The sequence below is a fragment of the Pundamilia nyererei genome, unplaced genomic scaffold (assembly GCF_000239375.1).
Source record: "Pundamilia nyererei isolate P.nyererei 1_Seehausen unplaced genomic scaffold, PunNye1.0 scaffold00099, whole genome shotgun sequence".
Taxonomy (NCBI): Eukaryota; Metazoa; Chordata; class Actinopteri; order Cichliformes; family Cichlidae; genus Pundamilia; species Pundamilia nyererei.
The window spans coordinates 1,511,534-1,533,448 of record NW_005187500.1 but is presented as its reverse complement, the minus strand read 5'-3'; the positions used below and the strand labels follow the sequence as shown (position 1 = coordinate 1,533,448).

At 44.4% G+C, this 21,915-nt stretch overlaps 1 protein-coding gene across 1 annotated transcript in view; it reads left to right on the top strand.

The window, feature by feature from the left end:
- The window catches only part of cxadr (CXADR Ig-like cell adhesion molecule), a 37,796-nt gene that overhangs the window by 12,324 nt on the left and 3,557 nt on the right, over positions 1 to 21,915 (top strand). Inside the window, exons 2-6 of the mRNA XM_005740362.2 lie at positions 13,144 to 13,316; positions 16,589 to 16,793; positions 19,829 to 19,984; positions 20,075 to 20,197; positions 21,628 to 21,766. Coding sequence (XP_005740419.1) covers positions 13,144 to 13,316; positions 16,589 to 16,793; positions 19,829 to 19,984; positions 20,075 to 20,197; positions 21,628 to 21,766 — 796 coding nt within the window. The remainder of the gene's footprint in view (positions 1 to 13,143; positions 13,317 to 16,588; positions 16,794 to 19,828; positions 19,985 to 20,074; positions 20,198 to 21,627; positions 21,767 to 21,915) is intronic.

Below are 21,915 nucleotides of genomic sequence, written 5' to 3'. Positions count from 1 at the left end.
ATCGATAAGGAATCGAATCGTTAAACAGAATCGAAAATGGAATCGGAATCGTTAAAATCTTATCAATACCCATCCCTACATTTAAATGACATTCATTTGCTTGCTATGGTTTTATAACCAGGTGTCCAGAACGAGTGTGGCTGTCTGCCATCTCCTCTCTCTCCCAGTAATATTCATTAAAACTGTCTGCTCAACCTCTTCTTCCTCTCAAGTCATTACTTCTGGCTCTTTGTTGGATGTACAGGTATGATGACCAGGACATCTGTTACAGTTGGAATAGAAAAGGCTAAGTGTCCGAACCACAGCAAGGTCAGCGAGCCACAACAGACATTTAATTCCTGCGTTGCATCTTACCGCCATGCCAGGAAATCGACAGCTTGCCCAGCTGCCCTCTGGAGAGATGAGACTGAACTGACATTGGCTCTGTGACTGGCTGGTTTATGATGGTCAGAACTCACATTACTGCACAACCTTAATTAAATGCTGCTGTTTTAATAAGCAGTCACAAAGGGGCAGCCCGGCTGCAGTTGTTGCTGGTAAGTTCCTGAGAAACCAGCTGTTAAGTGTCTTAATGGAGCCCATGTATAATTCATAGGCACATGCAGAGGTGCGTAGCTGGCTGGCCTGCTATGAGTGGCTGATAATTTCAAGAAGAAAAGACCCATCACCAAATCTCCAGTCACACCGGCACACACGGCACCCAGCTCCTTTAAAAAGTGGCAGGGGAGCATCACCTCCACATTTATTTCATTTGAGACAAGATTTATAAATGACAGCTGAAGCTATAACACAACTCAGCAGCTAGACCTGTAGATTAATGACCTGTGAACACATAAAATAGATCCTCTGTCTGCCTTCAATGTCACCCAACATTTTGTCAACTAATACAGCCTTTAGACAGCAGTCCTATGGTGTTCAGCCCACGTTGGTTCCTTACAGCTCTGAAGCTGTGGGACATCGATCCAGCAAGGAAAACTCATACTTGTGTTAGGTGTGTTTCCTTATACATCGCTGCCCAGCTGGGCCTCCCAGATGGATGTGTCTGAACTGTAGAGCTTTGCTTGTACCAGAAAACTTCTACAGTTTGCTAGTTTAAACTTTTCCACACCAAGGTAGGTAAACAATTGTGTAGGTTGTCCTTCACTGACATAATCTACTGTAGCTGTAAGCCTGTTCGAGATGCCCTTATAAGCAGTGTTTGGCTGCAAGTACAGTCTACTCAGGGTTCAGACCTCTTTAGATGTCATCAGGAGCCATCGGGGAGTTTGCTTCTGAGGCAGGTTTCAGGCGGAAACACTCTGCTGCACTCACTACACACTGAGCTGACCTTGACAAATCTTCTGCAGGTGGAAGGTTGTTCGTAGCATTTTTTCCCTTTTTCCACACAAGTCAGAGGCATGGAAACAGTTACAACTTGGAAATCAAAACAAAAACTGAGATGCTGTACTCCTTAGTTTCTTATCAACAACTGACCTTTTAAAATAAGACAACTAGTAAATCATCCATGCAAGAGAAAAATGAAGATATGGTGGAAAATATACCTGAGTATATGTGTGGGACACACTGCACTTGGTTAGCAATCGCTGCAAATGGAAATCAGGAATGTGCAACAAAATTCCATTCATGTTTTTAAAGCGGGTGATGGAAAGTTAAGAAACAACCACAGTGGCCTGTGGGCTGTCGGCACATGGTTTGGCGTGTTTAATGACTTGTTTATTAAAAATAGCGCTGTAAAGAAACGTATCTGAGGGGTGCACTGTGGAGCGCGTTCGACAAAGCCAGGCTTTCTTTGCATCAGCTGGCTTATCAAAAGCTAAACTCCAGCCAGAGATGATGAGTGGTTGTTATCAACTTTCAGTGTTAGCCCAGGCTTTCTGCTTCCAGCTCAGATAAAAGGAACATCTACTTCTGCACAAAATAAACAGATTGAGACAGACAAGACTCGCTCATGAAGAATATAAAACATTCTTGCAAAAATCTCCCCGAGGTAGAAGATGCTAACGCATTCCTCTCATTTTATATTATACCGCTGAGTTGCTTTATTTTGGACAAATGACAGTAGATGTTCCTTCCTTGTTTAAAAAAAACAGTTATCAAGGAAAATGCAGCTGTTCCCAAATCAAAATGAAGTGAATTCCTGAGGATTCCAGCTTTGAGTCAGTTGTCTTCTCTTTTTAAAGCCCTCTGGGTGGAGAATATTACAGTAAATTAGAAGCAGAAACACAGCATTTGTTACAAATAACGTATGTTAATTTATTTGTTGCTTTTTCATTGTAATTTTGCAGAGATAAGAGGTGTGTGCAGTCTCTGCTTCATGCTGTGAAGTCCAGTTTAATGTGGGCTCAACAAATATCGATAGAAAATGTGCCTGATGTTTTCTAAAGAAGTTTCTATTTATTTTATTTCTAATTAGCTGCCAAATTACATAACTGCAGCTCGTAGCGTTCCTCCTGGGATATTAGATGTGCTCAAATCTGAGCTCTGCTTCTTTGAATGGGTTTATCTCGACTGTCCAGACTCTCTGCTTCTCTTTGAGTTTGACGGGGTTATCTCAGGCTTGCGTAAAGAACTCAACATGGAGAGTAAATGTCTTCATGCTATGTCATAACAACATTTGTAGGCTTTCCTCTTTTGTACTGGATCGCTGAACTAGTGCTGTGAGTTATTTTTAACATTCCCAGTTGTGTCCTGTCACTTAACGATGTATGTCAACAGGAGCGGTCGTTTGGAGCTCTCTCCTCATGTCGAGGCTGAGAGTGTGAGCTCTGGGCATGAATAAACCCAGCAGTCGTGGTTAAGCTGTAACAACTGACAGTGTTTGCCTGCAGCTTCCTACAGGGCCCACCACTCAGGTGCCTCGACTACACCTGCCTTCAAAACCTCACACTGAAGAAGACACTACAGCATTGAAGTATCAGGTCTGTGTTTATTTCCTGCGCTGAGCAAAAACTGAGAAAAGAAGGAGGATTATCTGTCTTATCTTTTAACAGCAGCCTTATCTGGATGTCCTGCAGCGCAGTTTCCCCCACACAGAGGACAGGAAGGGACTGTCTGTGTTGTTACACTTTCACAAAGACCTCATTCTGCCTGGTCAGGGCTGCTTTGGACAGGATGAGAGGGTTTAGTCAGAAGGGAAGTTAAAACTGCATTTGAAAAGGAATTGATGTTTTAGCAGTTATTACAAAGTACTTTTTTTCATGTGCCTTTTTCGCCGGAGTCCTCGGGCAACTTTCAACACCAATCAAATATGCTTTGAATAGATTGCACTGCAGTTGGCCCCGTTGCCTGTTAACAGCCCAGTGTGGGCTGGATATGCAACACATTTGAAACTGTGTACTTGTTCAGTGTCCAGAAGACCACCATCGTGTAATGTCCTTCAGGCAGGAGACCTAATTTTAGACCAGAACCTGGAGGAAATGGCATGAGCGTACCCAATGACAGCCTCCAGAAACAGCCATACGTTTCTCTGCGCTGCACTGAAAATAACTCGATACTTTAATCTAACATAGCAGAGGACAAATGTGATGCAATCAAAATGTCAGCTGAAATTCTGGTCTTTTACATCGCTGGTATATCAGCTTTCTGAGGAGACTGTGGTCAGATTTAAAGTTTTAAAACATGCTGCACTCCTCCTTGGATGAACAAGGGAGGAATCCAGGAATTCATTTGAAGTCATTTCTGTTTGAATTCTTGTTGTTTTTTAGCCGTTTCTGCACCGTCTGCAGTCTGGACCGACACCTTAATCCTTTTAATGGTTTAGGAGTGCACCGTAGGAATCTTTAAGTCTCAGTAGGTCTTTACTTAACATACATGTTGTTTATGTGTGGCTGATTTATCCAAGCAGCTTTAAGTTGAGCAAAAACGGCATCTCTGCATTGAAGCCGGTACGGTGGGAATTGTTCTCAGAAGAATGAGGAAATATTTCAAGTCAGACTGAAGTTCTTATTCTTTGTCGTTACTCCCACTGAGCATGTTGCAGTCATCCACCTCACCTCAGACTGAGCGATGAAACTGCTGATCTCTGAATTTTTGGTGGAATTCCATCACTAATGATTGTGAAAGCAGGCTGGTTGTAATCCCTAATTTAGCTCAGTGTTTCGGGAGAAATGTTCTAGCGCGATGTTCACGCTCTGTTGCTTTAAGCTGACTTCTTGAGTGTTCACCTCTCTCACATAATGAATCACACCCATGAGAAAACCTTTGTTTCGTTCACGCGCATATTTTCGTCGTTTTCTGCATTGCAAGTGCTCGTGCGTGCGTTTGCGTGTTCTATAAGCCGTCGAATCTGAATTGGCTTTTAAAGCTGTCTGCCCATCAACAGTCTGAATGTAGTAGTTGCATCTGCTGCGATTGTGTCTCAGTGTTTGATCAGCAGCGCTGCCTCCTGATCGCAGCTGGCTTTGTGCCCTGGGGCCCGGACAAAGGCGGGGGTGCCGGCAGAGGCCTGGTCTCTATCAGACATTTTATTTGTTTAGGGGGTCGAATAGGCAGCAGCATGGCCGTCCCCCGCTCGCATTCATAGAAACTCCTGTGTCAGGAGAGAGACACCCCATCAGTATATCCCACTGAGACATGTGGTTTTCATTTTGTTGTTCATAGTAAGCTGCTGGAAGCTTAGAAGACAAATACCTCCCTTCTATAAACATTGGCGTTTTTCCCCCAGCAGCCTCACCCAACCCTCATTTGTTATGTATTGCATTAAAAAGTTTTGCTTCACATTCTTAACTGAATGTGTCAGTAAAGAGTATTGTGAAAATCAATGAAACACTGCGGCCATATTTGTATCGGGGCTGTACAGTAGACAAACGACGCATATTTTAACACGTGCAGCAGATGCAGGTTTGATGTTGTTGTTTAGCAACACGTACCTGACACACATGCCATCATTAACCACGGGCTCATGATTGATTTAAATCCTTCAGCTGATCCGCGGCATCTCTTCCTCCACTAATGGGAAGTAAATGTCAGCAGAAACGCATGAATGCGCGTGTGCTGTCATGAGGCATATTTCTGTTTTGCACCCTTTCTCAAGTCATGCAAAATGCTTTCATGTGTTAACTAATTGCTTGCAGAGATTGTTTTTTTTGCCCCTTGCAAAATTAGTGGTACATGATTTTGTAATTATCCCTCTGGCTTCTGCGACTGGGAAAAAGCGTTCCTGCTGTTTCAGTGCAACAGCTATGTTTGCATCCAGGTGAAGGGTTTTTATTTTGTTGTTTTTATACCAAGACCCACCAAATGCGCTTGAAGCAGCTTTTATTATTTAGCTCCACCGTGTTTTGCCTCTTTAATGTTTTACTTTCCTCCTCACATGGCTACTCTGGCACATTTGTTAATGTTTCCCACGAGGATGTTATCAGTGGGTTATCTGTGTGCTGCTCCTTGGACTGGCGTATTGCCTATCAGCTTTATGGCATAGCCAGGCCCCACACTGTCACCACCTCACTCTGTCACTGGGCTTCGACAAATCCTGAAGGACACAGGCCTTTTATGTGTGTCCCTGTATGTGCCTGAGTCGGTTTCTGCAGGTCTCAGAGATGGTGGAGATGATGGGCACTGTTATCTGACTCTTCAGACTGCTTGAGTTAATTTGCTCTCTTCTCACATGGGGTGTAGGGAGGAGGGGATTTGGAATGGGCCAGTATTGCTTTTAAAGCTTCGCATGTAGCTTTGCAGCAGTTCAGGATTGCAGAGAGTTAAGAAAATCCCCCATCCTGAACTTTGGAAAGGGGATTTTGGTGTCCACACATGCTTAGGAATTCTATGAGTGGTTCCAAGCCTGTGATGACAACTTAATTGTCCATTAAGGACAGAGCTAACGGAAATTGTCCTTTGTGGTCCCTTTCTTCTTTTGTTGCTTCCTTCCCATAGTTCCTCTATTCCCTCAGTAATTTAACATCGGTAATGGTGAGAGTCCAAATGAACTTAAATATACGTGAAAAATAAAATCATTATTAGGGCTGCCACAAACGATTATTTTGATAGTCGACTAATCCAATCCATTGGACGTAAAACGTACAGCTTATTGCACCAGCAGCATCTGCTCTTATATAACTAGCATTAGCTTACAGCTTTAAGTGTTTAAGGTGCTAACTAAAAATAAAGACAAGATGATAGTTTATTAAAGTTTAATGAAATCTGCAGATTGTTTTTAATAAACTCAGCCATCTGCTCCTTGCTATCTAAAATATAACAGGACACCGGAGTAAATTCTGGAGCATCTCACACTTCTGATGATCAGCTGTCTGCTTGACGTTTATTCAGCTGTGTAAAAACTATAACTTTAATCTCAGCCAAACCGATTTACTCAGGAACAAATAAAATACTAAAAAAGCCAAACTATAACATTTTAAGTTATCTAAGTGACTTATATATCATGTTTAACCTGAGTAGCGAAAGACGGCGGTGGGTTTGAAAACGATCTGCCGGGAGTCCGGTGTTCTCACGGCTCTAGTTAGCCTAGCCCCCGGCTAGCTATCGAGCTAGTGGGTAACAGACGTCTCCGAAAACGTCGGAGCGCTTTTGAAAATATGCGGTGTCTTGATAAACTGAGCAGATATTTGAGGTTTACACAGCTACATTCTCGCCTGAAAATATGTTAAACGTTTATTTTGTGACCCAGAAAGAATAATAAGAGTAATATTAAAACTAACTAGCTGCCGCCGTTGTTGGAAACTGAGCTGGGCCGCGCTATGAATTCTGGGACACAGCTTCTTCTTCTTCGGGGTTTAACGGCAGCTGGCATCCTTGTACATGCAGTGCTGCCATCTTCTGTTTCAGTCCGTTATTACACTCTTAAATCCTGCTACTTATTCCTGCGTCTTTTGTGATCTTACAAAGCTTCAAACGACGCGTCGACTATTAAATCAGTCGTCGACGATTTTGATAGTCGACGTAATCGTGACTAGTCGAATAATCGTGGCAGCCCTAGTCATCATCCTTAATCTGTTTTGAGCGGTTGAGTGATGTCATAAAATACCAGGATTGTTGGTCAGCCTCGCTTTTATAATTGCAGTAATTAAGAATTAGCGCCACATTAAATGCGCATAGACGGGTCAGCAAATGGAAGCTTCACAGATACTGTATTAACCGCATCCCCCATAGGCTTGTGTAAAAGCTGTCAGACGACTGAGTAAAGTGCCTGTCATTCGTCACCCCTTCATCATTTAATGTCCAATTATGTCAAAACAGCCTTTAGGTCTTCCGCAATGGGGATTGATGCCTACTCTGTGTGGCAAGTGGAGCTTTCAGGCTGCATTACAGCACAATCAGTATGGTTCAACAGTCCCAGCCCTCTGCAACACTACATAAACTCCTGCCAAGCTCGCTCTCAGGGCACCCACATTGCTTCAAATTGAATAGCTCCAGCGGGAATACTAGGGCGAGCATTCAGAGCCGCCTTTTTTGAGCTGCAACCAAGTTATGAAGTTATCCTCTGCCATTCCCAACATAATTGATGTTCGTCAGCATTGTCACAGGGGATCGGCTTGCCTGTTTATGATGGGTAGAGCGTCTGTGCGGTTTAATGTGCTCGTTCCAGAGCCCCACAGACTGCAAATGTACTGTAATGAATTGCTAATGTTCATCCCACCGTCATTGCCTCGCTGGAAAAATGTGCCACGTTTTTCAAAAGCTCTGTCGCCGCTGTTTGTTTGTTCTTGCGCATGAGATTATTTTCCTTTCACTCGGTTGGAAATAATACTTTTTAAGATTGTTTTAATGTTTGTTTTTGTGGTTTCCAATGAGCTCGACATATTCCACCCACAGTGCTGCTTATGAGGAAAAAATGTAAATTCATACATGCATGTCTTATTTGTCAGATTGTTTCCTCTGCCATGCACTCTTATATGTGTGTTTTAGCAGCAGGCTGCAATACATCAGACTTGATTGAAATATCAAAACACTTTAAGCTTACGTCAAACCAAATGATAGTGTAACTGCATTAAGGATATGCAAACCTTAAAGAAAGTAAATCTCACTGCAGCGTCATTCACCTCCTTCGTCTAGCCAGGCTTTATTTGTAGCTGTAGTGACTGAAATAGTTGCTGCCTTTATCTCTCAGACTTCACAAGAAGCTTATGGTGCACTCTGACCTGTGCCAAGACTGAGGGTCTTTAGTTTGGGTCAGGAGATGTTAGCTTAGCAAATGGCGGAGCTGCTCTTTGCACCACATGTTGTCTAGAAGAGGGGAAGAAAGAAAAAACTATAAAAGGGATAGCCATGCTTTGAAATTATGCACATGAGAAGCTAATCTGTTCTGACTTCAGATTAGGTTAGTAGTGGACGTTGCTGAGATTTATTATCTGCTAATTATCTTGAATTATATAGTTTAAAATAGAGAAATTAAGTTGAAATGTGTAAATATTAAAAATTAGCCTTTTTCCATTTCTTTAAAAACATGTCTTTCATTTCTTTTGTGCATTTGAGTCTGAAAGTATATCATTCGAGGATACATTCACAGTCCTGAGTCACGGCGTTGGTGAGAGGTTACAGCTGTGGGTCGTCTGCTAATCGGAAGTTTTGCGGTTCAATCCCTGCTCCTCTAATCTGTGTTTAGAAGTATCCCCGGGGAAGATGCTGAAGTAAGAAAGCGCTTTGAGTGCTCAAATGAGTGAGTGTTGAGTGTTCTGCTGGAGGTTTCTTCCTGTTAAAAGGGAGTTTTTCCTTCCCACTGTCGCCAAAGTGCTTGCTCATAGGGGTCATATGATTGTTGGGTTTTTCTCTGTATGTATTATGGTAGGGTCTACCTTACAATATAAAGCGCCTGTTGTGATTTGGTGCTGTGTAATTAAAATTTAATTGAATTCAAGTAGAGTAGAAAACCGTTGTATAAATATCAGTCTATTCAAATATATACTGAGCTACTTCAGGTCGAAGGACTTCTGTGATTGTCACATGTTGGTTGGTGAAGTCCATTTAAAAACTGGATGTGAAGTAAGCAGCTGTTCTGCTGAGAATCCAAGAGACACATTTCCATCACACGAGGGGCCCATCCTAAAACCTGCTTTATCGTTTTATTTTATTTTCACACTAATGAGAAGCATTAAAGCAAAAAAAATCTTCCTGTCTATTAGCTCAGACCAGAGTGTTTACAGAGTTCAACATTAAAGACCGAAGGGTCTGATGTACTACTGGGAATAGTATTGGGTAGTCTAGAAAGCTTGTCTTGTCTTTTGCCTGTAGACTCAGTGTAATCATAAGCAGAGACGTGTTTGTAGAGATGAAGAGTACAGAGTCCGAGACTCCTCCTGTTAAAGGGGACACTGATGGACAGCTGATAATGTTGAGTTAGCGAGTGGGTGAATGAGGAAGCGCTGTATGGCCTGGCAAACTGACTGAAGTCTGTACTATGAGCCGGTGTCTGCACTGCTACTTTGTAATGAAACCACGTGGATGTCTGAGTCGGTTCGAGCCGCATAAACACTTTCAAATGCTGAAGTAACATCAACTTCTTTTTATGAATCTTCCTGCCGTGTCCTCCTACTTAACCTCTTTCTACCTCTCTTTACCACACTCGCTGGCTCGCTCACTTTCCCCCTCGCTTCCTCCCATGCAGTCTTTTAAGCACCACGGCAACCTTCTCGGAGGGATTGGTTGCCAGGAGACAGGATTCGCTCCCCATTGTATGCTGACAAAGGTGGCGGTGAGGTGGGGAGGTTACAATCAGCAGGACTGTGGCGAGTTGGAGGCCTGTGGGACTGGCGCTTTACAATTACGGGTGTGTTGGAGACAGAGGCTGGGAGGGACAGAGAGGGGGATGAGTGAGTGAGATAGTGGTAGTGGGGGGGTACAGGGTGGAGCACGCTGACACCCTAAATTCCTTCTGCTCATTCATTCCTGGTCTCCCAGTAACCATGCTGGGTGTGCTGCGTCAGACAGTGAGTCGCTCACAGACGCAGACAGCCACGAATAGTTATTAGGATAGACTTTAATTAGCCAGCATGCACTCCCTCATTGCTCAGCTCTCCTCCTACATGCACACACAGCACACATCTTACTACAATGGCAGACTCTGAGCTCAAGGAAATAAATCTGTGGCTGGAGTCTTTGCATGACTGCGTTTACAACCAGCCCATTTTTCATAGTTTTCCTTGGAATTTAATGATGGCCTTCCTTATCACTCGATTATATTACCCTCGGGGAAGAAGGCCTGTTTACTTTTGCTCTGCTGCTGTTTCTCTTAATAAACACTGAAGCTCATCCTATATAAGCCGATGATTGTATGCAGCACCGCTGCAGACTTTGACCTCAGTGAGATCATATCTGTTCTGATTGTGGTGTTTCACATCCTGAATACAGTATATGTTGCTCAACACTGTGTGAGCTGCAAACAGGGTGGTGTGTCTTGTGACATAAGAAGGCATTTTTTTTCCTGTTGGTAATGTTGAAATCATAACAATGAGCTCAACTGAGATGTCCTAGTGTATTTCTAATACACCCAGTGGGTAAATATTATTCATTTGTGGTCTTAAAGGCCCTGAAAACATCTTTTCACACTCACGGCTCAGTTAAAGTTTTTATGTATGGGGCAGATTCTTGTCAGTGATTGAAAGAAGATGGGGCCCAGCTAACGTGATGCCATATGCTGTGTGCTGTCGCACTCACAAGTCTTGATGTAGCAGATTGTCTGATTTTAAAGATGTTTCAGAGCTTTATTTTCAGCACATGCTTTGATCTAATTTGTTTTGTCATTTTTGGGCCGCATCAAACAACATGTTAGCATGCGGCCGTGAGTATGTGCATGAGCTGCACTGTTGTGTGCATGTTGTGTGTACACGGAAACACGGCTTTAAAGACACAGGTGAAGCCAGTAAACTGCTGCATCCCTACTTGTGACATTCATCATCATCTGTCACTTTTAGAAAGGTAGAAATCTCCCGTGCATGCTGCCTTTTACATCTAATCCAGTCTGTTTTTTGCTTTCATTAAGTCTAAAACTCTCATTTACCCGCGAGAGATCTCTGCTGGCGACCTGAGCGGCGCCGCTTCTACATACGCAGACTCTGCTGTTAGCTACAATAGCAGGAGGAAATAAAAGCTCAAATTCACTGCTGCTCATGGCAACTAGACCAACAAGTCTATTGCAATATGGCAAAACTCATGGGCACACCCCGGCTCTCTCCATTGTTTTATGTCTAAATGAAGCTTTGGAAAACAGTGACATGGAAGAGACGCTTGGATGACACTCTGGCGCTTCAACAGATCATTAAAGCTAGTTACGTTACACATTTAATGTCTGAAAAGGGCTTATGAATACTCAGATTACCTTATTTGCATTGCACTTCCTCTACTGGAGTTTATACTTCTTGAAGCAGGATTAAATGGATTTATATCATCGTTGGGGGGGAAAGCTGTGTCTGCATGTTGGGCTTGATGAAGAATTAAGAATACACTACCTGTGTTTTCTTTATCATAACATATTCTGTAGCCCATCACAGAATATGTTGTCATGGAGGTGTACAGGCAATCAAATGTGTCTGCCCGTTGAAGGTAAAATATCCTGAAATGGCATTTTTTCTCATTTGTGTGGTGCGTAATGAAAAAGGCCTCTAGCTGCACTGTAATTGAAACAAATGCTACCCAAGGCTCCAGATAGCTGCCATCGATTCAACAGGTGCATCATTACTCATCAGAGAAAGCAGTCGCTGCGATAAACCATTCCAGCTGATTGTTTTTCTCTCCTCTCTAAGCAACTTTAAAATGTGCTGCAGCTTCTTTAAGTGTTTGATGAATCGACACGGCGTTCCTTAATGCAGATGCCAGGCTGAGTATCCGCTTTGACAGTGACAGACACACATCTAGCTTTTCTCTATTTTGCTTCCCATTTCTCGTGCTTCTGCTGAAGGCGGCGGATCGTTCCCATCAAGGGCATCTGTCAAAATCTGTGGGCCGAAACAACCAGCTGCAGCCCCGGTGGCCATGGGAATAAAACTGAGCTTGTGCTATCATATCAAGTGCTCACATTCTCCGAGCTTCAGCAGTAGTGGTTTGGAGTCAGATTGTCACCCTCTGTATGTGTTTAAGTTTCATTCTTTCGTCTGCCACAGGGGCATGAAGCCACTGAGGGACGAGGACTTGTAGCTAACGCTTTCTTTACCTTGAGAGCCTGGAAAACATATTTCCCCTGCAGTGAGCTGTCTCGATGTTAGAATTGCCACATCAGATATCCTGGTTAACCCTACTGTATGATGACATTGAAACGTCGGGGTTAGGCATCCGCGATCAGCTGGTTTGGATAACAGAATACTTTGAAGGTTAAACGATGAATTGTAGTGGTCGTAGTAACATCTACACCTTGGAAGCTGATTTTTTTCCTTCCTTTGATTTAGATTTTTGCTGTTAATGTGTGTAAACAGTTGCCAGGTTTGGCTGCTGTTCCACCAAATACGTGTGCAGATTAGTCCGCTCCATCTGTCAGTTAGTATATGAAAGGAGCTAAAATGAGATGCAGATGTCGCTATGGACCCAGCAGATGCATTTAGTTACATGTGTTTGATGCTATTTTGCAGTATTTTTAAGTGTAACACGTTTAAAGCACTTTTTCGCAGCAACATATTGAGATAATTTCTTTTTTTTAAGAAGTTCTCCCCCTGCTCGTTGGTTGGACGGTGGCAAGCTGTCAGAAGGATTTTAATACATTGAGGCGGCATGTGACAACTCCATTCTCTATGGGCTGTGCTCCTGCTGGAGCTTAAATCTCTTATTGAATAAAAAATCTTAACCCAGATGATGTCGCCCTGGAAATTATGTTTATTCATTCTAAGAATAAATGCTTAAGAGGCTGCTTCAGTTTGTCGTTATTATTATCACCATTCGTTCAGCTAAGCTACGATCTGCTGCGTTAGTCTTGCTTTACATTGTGCAGATGTAAAGAATATATATATTGCTCTCTTTACTGAAGCTTAGTGCAGTCACCCTTATCACAGACTCTAAGCTCTTTGGTCTCAGAATAAAAACTCCTGTCCTAATTATGAAAAACATGCTTTATTCTCATTTTTTCTTTCAAATGATGTTAAACAGAATATAAAGTCACCTCCAAAACTGTCAGTAAGCTCACAGCTAACAGCTCTTGCAAACGTAGTTGTCCGTGTGTTATTGTATATGTTGCCGTTTGTGACTTTAATTAATGTTCTTTGCTTCCAGGGTTGACCTCAGGTCTAGAGATCACATCATCTTCAGCGTCTACGCCCACGGAGGTGGCCAGCGGACAGAGCGTGAAGCTGGATTGCCAGTTCACTCTGGCTTCTGAAGATTCTGGACCGCTGGATATTGAATGGAGCTTGGTGGCGTCTGACAACCAGAAAGACGACCAAGTGGTAAGTGTTTTAAAATGAAAATATGTGTGTGCTGTCCTTAATTCACGACGGTCTCTGGGCTATGAAAAGAGCTTGGGAAGCTGTTGAAGCCCTGACAGCACGTGGAGATCCTCCATTTAATGGCAGCCTCGTTCAGTGTTTAAATGTGAAGCCATGAGGAATATTAACTATGTCTGAATGAAAGAATGCCATCACTTTAACAGATGAAGCCAGCGGAGTGCCTGAAACAGCCTTTAGAGATGGGTTCTACTGTGGGACGGTCCTCTCCCGTGGCTCTCTGCTCTGCCACCTGTCACAAAGCTTTTTCATCCCTCTCTCCTTTTTTCCCTCCTTCCCTTGCGTCCTATGGCTTTTTTGTGAGCCAAATGTTATAAATGGGTCACAGCCTCATCATTAGGCATCTCTGTCCTCCACCCACTGTTGTTTCTGTCTGCAGTCCCAACCAGCCCCCCTCTCAGTCAGGTAGAACTGACTGTCTGCACAGTTTTGCCTTTAACTCTGTTTCTTTTTGCTGTGGCTCATTAGCTGGAGTGTGGGAGGAAATACACGGTCCTAGTATATTTGTGATTGTCATGATGAAAGCTCATTGCGAGCACTTTCAGCATGTCTCGTTTTTGTATGAACTGGCCTCTTCCTTGTGTCTGAATACAGCTGCAGAAATATATCAAATATCCCCAAAAAGCCTTTGATTCCACAGTTTATTGTCTTTATTACGTGCCATTTTGCTGGCTCCAGTGTCCACATGTGTTAATGTTTCCAAACCTTTGGAGGGATTTGGACAAGTCGGACGTCTCTCTCTGAACATATTTGTTCTCCTTGACCTATCAGATTTTTCTCGCTACATACGCACGCTCAGATTTGTGTAGCCGTTAACCAACGTGAAGTCGTGCGCACAGTAAATTCTTTGTAATTAGTGGCGTGTTAACTCCAAATTGCCATTTTTAATATATGTGACAGTGTTGAATAGAATTAGGCCAACCTGCTAAGAGCAAAGCTGCCGGGCCACTCGGAGCAATGAAAGTTTTTAGCCAGAGGCTCAGAACCTTTGCTCACCTGAGCTGTGGAAATCCAGACAAAGGGAAAGGCTGCTGTCAGATAATATTTTTAAAGGGAGAACTAGTCTGTAAGATCAGGACACAAGGCCGGGGTTGTATGGCATGTGTGGCATATGCCAGTGACCTCATTTGAAGCTTTTTGTTCACATTAATGTGCTTTATGTTTGAGCTTTTCTCAGCGTCGATGTAGTGGCAGCGCCTTTTATTTGACACATCCTACATATCGTCAGGATCTTTTTCAGGGTGGTGAAGCATAGCTAATGCATCCTGCTTTGTTAGGCCTCAGTGTGAGATGCCAGACATGCCTACAGTATCAGTCATTTGCATTTGGCTCTCATTGCCTGGCTACAGAGCTGCTGAAGGGAGGGCGTGCCCTGACTGAGTATTCACCACCAATGTGAAAACAACAGCAACAGAAAACAATTACGAAACCTGCTGTCAGCAGAGAAAGAGCACGCAGCTCCATCACACAACCTGCTTCCTTTATCTTTGAGTGTAACAGCAGAGCCTTTTGTTTGTTGACGTTATTGAAACGGGAATTTCTGTGCATTGAAGGATTTGTGTGTAAAAATGTGACAAGGTTTGGTGAAAGTTGAATCGTTTCTATTCAGAGGCTCATGGACGTGTTTTGTTGGACATCTTCAGGTAGAGGTTGAGCGCTAACCTCGTGAATCGGTTTGAGCTCGTCCCCTGAAAGGTGGCGGCGGCAGCACGTTGAGCCATCCGAGTCAGCAGCCTCAGTGGGAGCGCAGAGACAGAAGGGTGCTCCCCCTCAGCTATGCAGGTTGTTTAGATCATACAGGTATTGCTGCTGTGTGCTTTGCCTCTCAAATGAGCTGCAGCTTTTCCTCTTTCACTCCCCGAGTAACAGCGTCACATGACGATGATGTCATCTCAACGTGTGCTCCGTGAAACTGGCCAGTAGAGCTCTTCTTACCTCTGCAGCGGCCTACCGTTCAGTCACATTGAATGGTAGGCCAGCTGGCGATTGCATCGTTACACAGCCTACCTGTTGTGAGATGCAGCACTTCTGTCCTTCTCCAGCTGGTCTAGTCATTTGCCCTTTATGGTTTCATGATCTTTTTTTTTTTATTATTCTCAAGGTTATTGTGCAGTTTATTTCTTTATTATTTTAGCTGGAGGTGTGCATGTGCATAAGCACTCCCATCTGTGAAGTAGTTGAGCCCAAGTGAGAGCTCTTGTCTGGCTGAGCTCGGGGCAATTTAATTTCCTCTTCACCGTGGTCTCATCTCGCCCATCTCTGTTATTGCTGCTGATGTTGTGATCCCCAGTGAAGTCAGAAGGATAGGTTTTCCTCCCCTGAGAGCCAAGAGGAATTTTACCACAATTACCTGTTTACATGGCTAATACGTACAAGATGAACACAGCGGGCACTGCGAGTTCGCCTGTCTCGAGAAGCCAGGCGTCCAGTTGGGAATTGAGAGGCAGGGCGAGTCGGCGTAGGCACATTAGAAGCTCGCTGACTCGTTCCCTTTCTTTTGCGCCTTGTGCTTCCTTTCAGTGCTCTGCTTCCTCTGATAGGTTCATTATTCCTCCTCTCCTCCTGCCGCCTTAACTTTCTCTCTGCTCGTCTCCACTCTGGGGTATTGCTGTGTCTGCTGTTGATCATGGCACAGAAAAGCCTGCTGATGACTGTCTCCATGGAAATGTGTAGAAGATGCCAGCGTCTGTGAAAGAGACTGAAAATTCTTTTCATTGTTTGTGTTTCTTGTAGCCTCTGTTCTTTTTCTGTGTGTTTCTGTTCCCCCCTCCACTATCTGCCCACTTCTAGCTACAAAGCCTCTCATTAGCTCCACCTGGCCTTTATTTCTAGGCATTTCCTTGCTGCTTTCAAGACCCAGACAGTTGTGTGCGTGTGTGTGGTGAAGTGGTTGGATAGAATTGGGAGCTTTGTTGACACAGCAGGTGTTGATTTAGCTCCACAGTGCTGGCTTTGTTTGTTCCACCTTCATTCTTCTTACGCACAGAAAGGGCAAAACAGCAGAGGCTGGCAGGCTGAAGGGCAGCGCAGAGATAAGAGACTGTCCTTTATTGCTTCTGTGCATTTCAGCTGGTTCAGTAAACAAAGCCAATGCTTGCAGGAAGTAAACAACTTTCGTCTCAGCGGCTTTGTTCACTTTCTTTTTCTAGCAGAGTCTGTTTTATGTTTTCTTTGGTTTAAATGTGAATCTTTCCTTTGCTTTATTTCCAAAACAGATCATTTTGTACTCTGGCGACAGAGCCTACGAGGACTACGACACACCCGTCAAAGGTCGGGTCCACTTCAATTCGCCCGATCCGAAGAATGGCGACGCATCAATCAACGTTCTAACGGTGAAGTCAACGGACACCGGCACCTACCAGTGCAAAGTGAAGAAGGCCCCTGGTGTCCGCAACAAGAAAATGCAGCTGCTTGTTATGGGTATGTAGGACGCTCACATTAGCATCAGGCTAGCAGTGTCCTAGCACTGTTTTTCCCTCACAGGGTCAATTCTCTCTGCCTCTGCTGTGGAAACGCAGCAGATCATACGCCCTTTGTCCACTTTGGCTGTTTTGATGTAATCCCTCCTAAGAGAGCATGACCTTCCCTGTGGCTGTAGAGCATTGCCCCTACGCTCGCCGCGATGGTGTCTAAAAGGATTATTCAGACATTCGAAAATATTTTTTTCTGTGTTTTACCCATTTTAATACCTGCTTTGTACAATTATAACGTCAGTCAGGAAAAGTTATGCTTTTCCACTTAGAAACCTTAATTAACGGCTGAGCTAGCGACTGCATTGCTAATTAATGAAAAATTCCACTGTTACAAATCAGGCTGAAAGGAAGTGAATGCGCTCAGCTGTTGTTTTTATTGCACAGAGTGAGATGGGTGACACATCATAGTTGTATAAGTCAGACGATTCAGTCCCGAGGCAAACACACTCACAGTGGCCTCACTGGTCAGTCAGGCAGCTAAATGATGTTGAAAGTGAATCGCCTCCCGAAACCAGCTCGCTATTTGCATGTGGGGAAAAACAGCCTACACGTGTAACACTAGTGCGTGTGTGTGTGTGCGTGTGTGTGTGTGTGTGTGTGTGTGTGTGTTGTGGGATAAGCTGTGTATTTAGCTGCTGTGGAAGCTCTGTTATCAGCACAGTTTCTGTTCTAAAGATAGGACGAGCTCCAGAAATGGCTGCCTCTCCCGCTGACGCGATATCGTGAAGAAAAGCGAGCGCACCGCACCGACTAGCTCAACCAGAAAAACACGAGTTGGTGAGAAGCAAACTTGTGATGCTGCAGCACAAAGCAGTTCTCTAATAAAGGGTGAATGCTGCAGATAATTTGGCCAAAAAACGTGGCAGCATCTGACTCGAGAGGCATCGACGAGGCCTTCGGGGGGGCAAACAGAAAAACTTAGTCACTGCTTGAGTCGTCGCTAATACGTTTGACTGCGCATATGCTGTGATAGCTTCTCCTGCCAGCTATGCTTCTACATTTTTCACCAGTGAGGGAGATTTTTAAATTCTCTTTTGTTTGAAATTTTGGTTAGTGTTTGGAAAAAACAGCCTAGTGTCGTATGAAACAGGCTGCATGCAGCACAGGCAGTGGTTGATCTTATGATGCATGAACCTGCTGTGTTTTATCCACCTGTTTCTACAGATCTGTTACAGTTACACTGCCTCCTGTTAAAGTATTAACGAAACGTACGCTGCTGTTCTAGCTATCCTCCTTATTTTAATCATTTGACTTGTTCATTCTGAGCTGCCGTGGATAAGGGCATCGGCTAATGAATAAACATGTAGTGAGGCTGAAATCCGGATAGCTTTAGCTGCGAGTGTTTGTGTGTGTTTGAGAGACCGCTCGAGGCTACAGGAGCTGACAGGCTGCTAGTTGTTGACCCCAGGGGTAGAGGATGTTAAAAGGAGAGGTGAGGACATCTTGCCTGCTCTGCATTTTACCTTGAGGTTGATGTTGTCACGAGGTGGATGGTCCCCAAGAGCAGGGCAGACGTGCACATGTGTGTCTGTGTGCATGAACATAAGCCGACCTGAGTATATCTACTGGGTTTTTGCCGCGGTTTGTCACGATCGCTGCCATGCGCGCACACATGCTCACACCTGCAGTGTACATGGTGTCCAGGTGCTGTGCACAGGGTAGCATGCCTCGTTGTGTATTCTCCTCCGGTTGCAGCAGGACATTGAAGTTAACAGGAGGAGAGTACCCACCTGCAGTTCAGCGCTGCACGTCAGCATCTCTAACAACTGTTTCTGACTAGGCCCCGCCTACGCTCTCGGCAGCCAATCACTCGGCCCTGCCCGTGTTCAGACAATCCTCATCACATCCAGCTCAAAGCTCAACAGCCGATCTCATTAATTCAGTCTGCCTGGCCCGCGAGTCGCTTATATTTCACTTTACCGTTCCACATTTAGCAAAGTTATTTGTGAAGCGGTGCATCTCCTGTCTGTAATGCATACCAAGATCTGTTTTTCTCTTTTCCACACACCTTGTGCACGTAATAAATCTGTTCATTTAACGCAGTAGGGCCGCCTGTATCGCGTTGTCTCTGTGCTCTTCCAGCCTCCTTTTGACCTCATCATTCAGGAGAATGAATCGGCTCAAAGGACAGAAGCCCTAAAAAAAGAGGAGCTGTGCGTTTCAACGCTCAGATGTGTCGACTTGACTTTCACCTTTAAAAGACGCTTTTAAAAATGTCATAACTCACTGACATTTACTGTGTGTGTGTGTGTGTGTGTGTGTGTGTGTGTGTGTGTGTGTGTGTGTGTGAGCGAGCGAATGTGTGTCTGCAGCAAAGTGCAGGCCAGAGACTTGGGAGCCACGCAGCCTTGGCGTCCATCACTCTACCATCTGTCCATTAGCACCTGCTTCATGTGTGCTCTCCTGCTTTCTGTTTTACCCCCTCTAACCTCGCCCTGTCTGTTTATTAGATCGGGAGGGGCACTCAGTGCTGTCAGTGTACTGTTAATCCTTATGGTTATGCCTGCTAAGCTCCTCCCTTCCCGCCTGGCACCTTGTTCAGATCTGTAGAGCCCCGCTCCAGACGCCATTACAGCACCGTGAAGTCGGCGTCCTGACAGTGAACACAGAGCACAGTCTGTGGCCTTAGATTTCCTCTGTCCAAACATTACCCGTCACTTTCTCTCCCTCCTCTCACTCACCGCGTGTCTGGGCTTGTTTTCGAATCCGTCTCATCTCTTACCAACACCCCGACTGAACGACAGCACACGTGTGCTTGCGTGTCCACTGACGCAGCGCCTTTCTTCCACACGATTATCCTGAGTGACAGCTCTTAATAACTACAGATGTATCAATTACTCTGATTACTGCTCTAGTTTGTCAGATGGGCGCTGCTTTGAGTGAGGGAGGAAACTCAACTTTAGAGCTACACAATACACAGACGCACACTGTAAGATTGGAAAATCACTGGGTTGGCTTCCTCTGCCTCTTTGCTCTCCACAGAGAAGCCGTCCAAGCCCAGGTGCTACACTGAGGGCTCCACGCATGAAGGCAAAGACGTTGTGCTGAGGTGCACATCTGATGCAGGAAGCAAACCCATGAAATACAGCTGGGAGAAGACTACTGGCAGCAAAGTGCTGCCCGCCTCCTCAGTGCTGGGTAATGCAGCTTTTTACAAGGTCAAACCGTTTAAAGGTCCTGCACATAACTGTTTGTGTTTAACTCTGTCATTTTTCACTGTTTGTTTAGATCCTGTGTCAGGCACAGTCAACGTGAAGAATGCATCTGCCAGTGCATCTGGCACGTATCGCTGCACCGCTACCAATCGCGTTGGCGCCGAGCAGTGCGTGCTCGATCTCAGCGTGACAGCTAGTGAGTACCCAACCGTCTTAATTAGTGTCTATTCAGTCCATTTCACATGTAGAGCTTCCTGTATTCTGGTGTTTAATGATCAGGTTTGGAGTAGTCGGAGCAGAAGTTTAAAAGGTTTTCCCAAGGTTATACCCTGTGAGCTGCTCTCGCTTTTAGGACAGCGTTTATACCTACATCAGGGGTGGGGAACTCGAGGGCCGGTGTCCTGCAGGTTTTAGACGTGTCCTTGATCCAACACAGCTGATTTAAACGGCTATACAACCTACTCAACATGTCTCGAAGGTCTCCAGGGGCCTGGTAATGAAAACAGTTGATTCAGGTGTGCTGACTCAGGGTGAGATCTAAAACCTGCAGGACGCCGAGTTCCCCACCCTGACCTGTGTTAACAGTATAAACCGCAGTGGTCATCAGTAACTGTTAAAAAAGGAGGAAAACTCAACAACTTGTTGGAATCTTTAGGATGGTGAATATGACGACGTGCTATTTGCTCAAGACAAAAACAGGTCACCATGGCATTAAAATGTATTTATAACATAATTATAGATCGATGTCATTCTTCCTCTTATCAAGTTGTAGAATAGTCTGTAAATCTTTAAAACACGGGGGAGGACGTCAGTGATGTAATTCCTATATATAAACACTTTGCACCTTAATTTCTGTGCTTATTTGCTTTGTTGATATTCAGGAAAAGTTGCTGATTTTATTACTGATCAAATAATCTTCTTGCTTACAGGACAACTGTTACTTATTCTACTGACTCTGTCCTGTTTTGCAGTTGAGTCGGGCTTTGTTTGTTGTCTTGTTTTTATTGGTTTGTTCTTTTTAAATGTTAGTGTAAAAAGTGTTTGTGGGAAAACTGCTGTTGCTGTAGCGTGTGTCACTAGATTATGAAAAGTTTTCCTCAACATACAAAGCAAAGGTGAGTGCATGAAAAGCCTCCAAGGTTATTATAACAGGAAACGGATTGCCAGGTCAGCAGGTCAACCATCAGTCAAGTGCAAAGTCTGATGAATTCTGCCTTTGAAAGACGGAGTATTAGAGCGGCGTGTTGCTGCCGTGCAGGAACGTGGAGCCTTCATTTATGATGTTATTAGATTTCTCCATCGCAGCTTTTGTTAAATCTCACTGAGCCACAGTGTGTGTCTGTGTGTGTGCGTGTGTGTTAATGAGAGTGTGTATGAAGTACTCGTTCTTCTGATCGTCAAACACCACGCTATGGTTTTGTTTACATTTCACTGGAAACCCAGATGTGCTGTCAGCAAACACAGTTTCCATCACATGGATGCCAACAAGGATATTTTGTTCAGTTCAGCACGTTTCGTGTGTTTCATGTGCTTTATGTGCTTGGTTAGGATGACATGCTTGTTATGACTCACGAGTACTCTGCTACACCCAGCACCTTCACCCTCTCCCTTCTTTGTGTCGTCCAGTCCCGAATACTGCCGGCATCGTCGCGGGATCCATAATCGCTGTCCTGTTGATCCTCCTCATCATCGCCATTATCCTGTTCTGCTTCTGCCGTGCCCGTAACAGGAAAAAGTACGAGAAGGAAATCTGCAACGAGATAAGGTACTCGATGAGATTTGGCCCTCAGATGCACACAGCTCCAATCTGATGGATTAATATTTTGTATTACTGTCTAGTGTTTGGTGTGAGAGGTGGAGCGTGTCAAGGTTACGTAATGTTGGATTACAGGGGGCGCCAAAAATGCCATAGGT